The 6,090-nt window shown below is 50.2% G+C and overlaps 1 protein-coding gene across 1 annotated transcript; it reads right to left on the bottom strand.

The window, feature by feature from the left end:
* Window positions 1–2,380: 2,380 nt before the first annotated feature.
* Window positions 2,381–3,922, bottom strand: LOC100941671 (metallothionein-1H-like). Its single transcript, XM_003792556.3, has 3 exons — window positions 3,802–3,922; window positions 3,251–3,316; window positions 2,381–2,516 (listed from the first exon to the last, which is right to left on the bottom strand). The coding sequence occupies exons 1-3, from the start codon at window positions 3,827–3,829 to the stop codon at window positions 2,425–2,427; spliced, it is 186 nt and encodes a 61-aa protein (XP_003792604.1). The 5' UTR covers window positions 3,830–3,922; the 3' UTR covers window positions 2,381–2,424.
* Window positions 3,923–6,090: the final 2,168 nt, after the last annotated feature.

The following is a 6,090-nucleotide window of genomic DNA, read 5'->3' as shown; positions in this document are numbered from 1 at the left end:
GGATTCGAACCCGCCACCTTAGGTGTATGTGGCTGGCGCCTTAGTCGTTTGAGCCACAGGCGCCGAGCCCAAGTTTCCTTTCATTCAATACTGATCATCTACATTGGCCAGAATGCCATGAGCCCCCTCCAGAAGAGTTAACCTCTTATTTGCCCAGCCCACCCATCCATTCTGTGGCCAAGATGTGGCCATGTGAATGAATGAATGATTGAGTGAATGGAGTTTTCTCCTGATCTCTTGGTCAGACTAAGTCTCCAAATGTCTGACTTAGTTTACCTCATGCTCACCCTATCCCAGTGTGGAACTGGTCCTTCTCCTAAAGGGAGAACTGTTCAGAATCCAGGTAGTTCTCTGCTCCAGTCAGCAGATGCATCTTGAAGCAGTAAATAATTGCTCCCTGGATTCAACAGGGATTTGAATAAGTCCAGCAAAGGGGTTGGCTCTTATTATCTTATATTATCTTCCTTCTCTGTGCCCAGTACAATGATTTACATATAGCACAGGGTCCAATGCCTGTTCATTGAATTGAGTAGAGAGCATTTATAGATCACCTACTGATTGTCAGGCCCCGCACCTGGTCCAGGAGGTAGCACTTATTGACCACTTGATATGTGCCTGGGACTGTGCTAGACACATTCAACCTCAGAATAACCTTATGGGGTATATACTATTATTGTCCCCATCTTACAGATGAGAAACGTGAGGCAGAGGGTGGCCACATAGCTTGCCTATGTTGTGATGCTCCGGTTCTAGACAAGCAGCCAGGTTCCAGGCTCTTAACTACGTTAGCAGGCTGTTCATGATCGTGTGCTTGGCACTGAAACCTCTGGGATTAAACAAGGCATTCCAATAACAGCCACATCAATGTTTTTCAACTTACTATAAATTAATCTTTCCAACAGATGTCCACCGTGTTCATACTCCACCCCGTCCCCCCAGGGAAGACGGGGCTTAGGGATGGGAGTGAGGGAGGAGGGAGGATGCCCCTTCACACACGACTTGGAAAATAAAAAGCTGCAAGTTGAATGATCGCGTTTGTCAGGCCTGCTCAAATCATCACGTACCCGTCCCCTGAGAGGTTTGGCAGCCGCAATTTCCCAAACAGAGTTGCGAAAGAGCGATGGCTGGGTGCGTTTGTGACGTCAGCAGTGGGGCTTCTAGACCAAGTCTGAGACAAACACGTTGGTGCCCATGCCCTACCACGTCCCTGCCAGACTCTCTCCCTAGGAAAACGGCAGCTTGGACGCTACGCCACCCACTCTATGGCGGGGTTCCCGCAGTGTGAGCCTGGTTTGGTCTCCATGAGGACACTTGCCATGCCCTGCATGGAGAGACCTGCCTGCCTCTCCCTCCATGTCAGGCAGGAGCTGGGCACGTCCAAGTCCCTTGGCCACTAGTACAGGCAGCCACATGTTGCAGAGTTGCTCCAAATACCAACTGGGGTAGAAAATAAGACCAGAGAGGAAATGGCAGAATCCATTTTATTTTACCAAATGATTCCATGTGACTGCTTTAGTGGGTAGCAAATTGAGGTACTCATTAAAAATGTAGGTTTCTTGGGCCCATTTTAGACCCAAAAAAATCAGAATGGGTGCTTGGGAGAGGGTAAAGTAGGACACTGGACTGAGATCTTTTTTAGCCTCTTCAAGCGATGTGGCAGCACAGCCAGGAGCAGAGTCCTTCAGATGCGTGACACGTGGTCTCTGCCCTCCCCTCTCCAAAGGGAACGTGGGCCTCTCCCCTCACACACAGGCACACACTGGACTTTCTGTTCCCTGAGCCCACCAAGTTCATTCCCATTTCCTGGCCTCTGCTCAAGCTGTGTCTCCTGGCAGGAACGCAGTTCTCAGGTCTCGGTGGAAAGAGCTCATTCAGGCTCACCCAAGAACAGTCTCAGTCACAGTTGTATCTTGTTCATACAAGACTTCTTATTCTGTAATTACCTGTCCTCCCCAGCAGTCTGTGACCTTCATGTTCCCCTTCCCGCCCAGAACCCCCTGCCTAACTCTGTACGCAGTAGGTGCCCATAAGTGGCTGTTGAGAATGACACAGATACACAATAAGGACAGGGACCACCAGTTAACTGTAGCTAGACAGAAGCAGAATAAACCCCCTGCCATGACTCACAAAGGAGAGAAAAGGCAGGGCAACCTTACGGGACACCTTGCACCCAGCCCCACACTTCCACACTCCCCTCTCCCCAGCCTCTGTCAACTCAGTTCCTCTACAACCCAACAGGAACCAAGTGCCACATACCCAACACCAAACCAGGCAGCAGCAGTCAGAATAGTTTGGATGAGTTTATTGTCATTCAAATATTTCATAGAAAATGGAATATAACAGATGAGTCAGTGTTGTATGAAAAAAAAATCCAGGTGTATATACATCTTTCTATTTACATCTGGGAGCAGGCATTGCCTGACATCAGGCACAGCAGCTGCACTTGTCCGATGCCCCTTTGCAGATGCAGCCCTGGGCACACTTGGCACAGCCTGCGGGGCAGCAGGAGCAGCAGCCTGGGGAAGAGAGGGGAGAGGGAGAGGTCAGAGCAGACTTGATCGGACACCTCCTGCCCCAACTGCAGGTCTGATCCAAGCTCTGTCCTTAGCCTTGGAGGACCCATAGCTCAGAATGCTCAGTCTGAAGACAGCTGGGATGTTTGGGGTGAGGGTCTTCCCATGCAAAAAGCTGCCTGGGCCCACTAAAGCTAAGGACAGGGCAGAAGGCAAGAGAGGTAGCGACAAGGTCTTCCAGGATGAGGAATGCCAGTCCCCCAGGACCATACACTAAGGTGAGGAAACTCTTCAACTAACGGGGCAAGCCTCTCACAAAGTAGTTGCAGGGAGGGCCATGGAAGCACGGGGCTGCCTGAATAGGAAAGGGCCACATCAGCAGGTCAGAAACCACATGTGATCCCCAAGATCACGTGCACCAAGTGCTTCAGGACCCAGGAGGATTGGGAAGGCTGCAATGGGGAGCAGGAGACATAGATTCAAGTTGTAGCTTAGTGCCTGACATTAGCTGGTGACCTCTCTGGGGTCAGTTTCCCATGTCTACTATGCATAGTAAGAGGCAGGGACATCCATTTCTATGGCTCTTTGAGCTTTGATGCAGGAGATAAAGAGAGAAGGGGCTGGGGGAAGCTGGTCATTGGCCTGCTTCTGTCTGTCAGGCTCTGGGTTCTCTGCTCTGACTCAGCCCAGCCCCCACCCCCCAACCCCCACCCCCCCAGGGAAGGCCCCACACTCACTCTTCTTGCAGGACGTGCATTTGCACTTTTTGCATTTGCAGGAGCCAGCACAGCTGCAGGAGCCACCTGTAAGGCAGACAGAAGCGCTGAGCAATGATGTCACCCAGACGAGAACAGCAGGTGGTCGACAAATGCTCCCAGGTGAGTTCAAGGCTAGACCTGGTCGCTGATGTCCCACACATGGAACAATGAAGTTTAACCTGGCCACTCTCCCCACAGGCTAGGATGGCCCTTATGTCCTTAATCCCGAAAGGCAATGTCCTCTGTCTCCCACCAGCCTAGACAACTGAAACGCTGGACAGCCAACTGGGGCTCAGCCTGAGTGACATGGAGGAGGGCAGGATAAATCTGACTCCTCTCTCTCTTAAATGGGAAGCATTGGGAGAAGGGCACCCAGGTGATGAAGGAACGAGGCAAGAAGGAAAACGCTAGAACTACCAACTAAATGAAGAATCCGCTTCAGCCAGAACTCAGAAGTCGTCTTCCACTCCCGGGACCACCTGCTGTGGAGCTGGGAAATGGGTAATGGAAGGAAACTCAGCGTGTCTTACCAGGGGTGCAGGAGCAGTTGGGGTCCATTTGGAGTGGAGCTGAGGCTGCAGATCCCAAGCAAGAGAAGGGTGGATTGAGCAGGTGGAAGGCGCGGTGGAGCCCGGGCGCTGGCAGCTGCCTTAATAGTCAGGGAAGGGCCCCGGGCGCAGAGGCCCCGCCCCCTTTTGCACCCGCCCCGCAGACTGAGCGCGGCCCGCGGTCCTGTGCCTGGCTGTGCGCAGCATGTGGGCCGGGCACAGCGTCCCAGGGCTCTGGTAGGTGTGCACCTCGGGGACAGCGCCACTGGCGCGCGTTACTCTCACAGGAGGGGCTGAGCGCGAGCCATACACCGCGTCCTTGCTGTCTTCCGGAGCCTTCACAGATTCCCCTGTACTGCCATACTGCCCGCCACCCCCGACCCCTGGTGGTCTTGGTATCCCCACCCCAGCCCCCACCGTGTCCTTTGCCTTTCCTGGACTCCGTGTGCGGCCCCAGCCTTATGCTCACGTCCCTAGATCCACCGGAGTGAGGAGTGCAAGGAAGAAATTGAGTGCAAACGGCTGACCCAGGATGTGACCTTTGAATCTTGCTTGTCTCAGACTTTTGGCCACGTTTCTTCTGTACACAGCAACAGTGGGCACAGGTCTCTGCCTCCTTCCCTTCCATTCTCCATGCCTGAGGGGGTGGGGGTGGAATCTTGGTCTGGATTCTCCTTTGCATGAAACACTCCAGGGTCTCCACACAGCCTGGGCAACCCACACACTGCGGGATGACAAGTTTGACGCAGCAGGATGCCCTCGGTAGAGGCATCCTTTTAGGTGATGTGCAAACCCTGCATTAAATAGGAAAGAAAGAAAGGTGTTGTTTCCCCTTCAGTATTTCTATTACTGTCCGCAGCACTCAGTCTGTTAGACGCTGTTGAGGCATTTTTTATCTTTGGACCCTCACGACAACTGTAAAGGGAAATACTATCTATGAACCTATTTTGCTGATCAGACAATGACAATACCAGGAATTGAAGTAACTAGCGCAGGGTCAGAGGTGGAGGAAATGGCACTGCTGGATCTGAATTCTGTCAGCTTCTCAAGGGAAAGAGTAACGATACAGTTTCCCTATAGCCAGGGTGTGTCTCAACACCTGTCTACAGCTTGAAATCTTTAAAACAATGACACTTCAGGATCAATTCTGGGAGCAGAAAAAGTGATACTGGATGAAAAGATACATATATATAAAATATGTACATAATATATACAATATGCACACACGCATACTCATATCTATAACAATTTTATGTCTACCTTCTATGTTTGGAAATAAAATCGATTCTCTTTCCAATAGTGGCAATACATATGCTTTTCGTATAAATACAATCTATCTAAGGAAATATGAATCATTTAAAAGAAAAACATTAATTAACATACCAATGCACGGGGAGCAGAAATGGCAGGTTTCGTCCATATCTGTTATGAGGACAGAGACTGTCCGGCTCATGGCCTTATATTTGTGGTGCCAATCCCTATTTTGTGGGAAGAGAGCAGAACCCACTCTGGGCCATAGGTCTCATATTCACGTGGCTGGAGAGAAAGGCAAAGGATACACAGTCAGGTACACTAGGTGTAGCCTATTTGGGGTGAAAATGTTAACTATGCCATTGTGTCAGTGTACTGAGGCTGTTATAACCAATACTTTAGGCAGAGTAATATGAACAATGGAAATCTACTGCTCAAACGTCTGGAGGCTTGGAAGTCTAAGATCAAAGGGACGGCTCTGTGCTTCACAGATGTCCCCTTCTTGCTGGGTTCTCACATGATAGGAGGGTGAACAGGCTCCCTCAGTCCTGTTTTCTAAGGTCAGGAATCCCACTGGTGACAGCTTCACTCTCATAATCTAGTCATGTAATGTCCCTCCTCTTGAAACTCTTCCTGTTATTAAGTAGGACCTCATCTGAAAAAATGATTTGCCTGTTGTGCTCCGAGGGTGGAAAATGTCCACACATTTTTTTGTGCCTCTCATACCATGACAAGAGGTTAGTGACAATGTTGAGTACATTCTATGGCCCTCAAACACAGTTGATCACTGGTTATGGGAAGGAACAGCCTGTTCCATTTGAAAAAGCTGATAGTTATTTTAGAATGCACAAAGTTTATGGGAGGAGTGGACAGAGCTGACAAACACTGCGTATGTTACAAATTTACAGGCTGGGGGAGTGTCTTACAAATGGTGAAAAAAATCGTTATCCTTCTGGCTGATGGAAGCTGCAGTTGTGAACAGCTTCATCCCTACTCATTGGATAGAAAAGAGAGTGGAGA

This window comes from Otolemur garnettii, unplaced genomic scaffold (assembly GCF_000181295.1).
Source record: "Otolemur garnettii isolate 467f Iridium unplaced genomic scaffold, OtoGar3 scaffold00058, whole genome shotgun sequence".
Classification (NCBI taxonomy): Eukaryota; Metazoa; Chordata; class Mammalia; order Primates; family Galagidae; genus Otolemur; species Otolemur garnettii.
This window is presented reverse-complemented; position numbering and strand designations above follow the sequence as displayed.

Coding starts and splice junctions, on each gene's coding strand:
- LOC100941671 (XM_003792556.3), bottom strand. CDS start 3,829: ATGGACCCCAACTGCTCCTGCACCCCTG. Junction 3,317..3,801: donor CAACTGCTCCTGCACCCCTG/GTAAGACACGCT, acceptor TCTGCCTTACAG/GTGGCTCCTGCAGCTGTGCT. Junction 2,517..3,250: donor ATGCACGTCCTGCAAGAAGA/GTGAGTGTGGGG, acceptor TCTCTTCCCCAG/GCTGCTGCTCCTGCTGCCCC.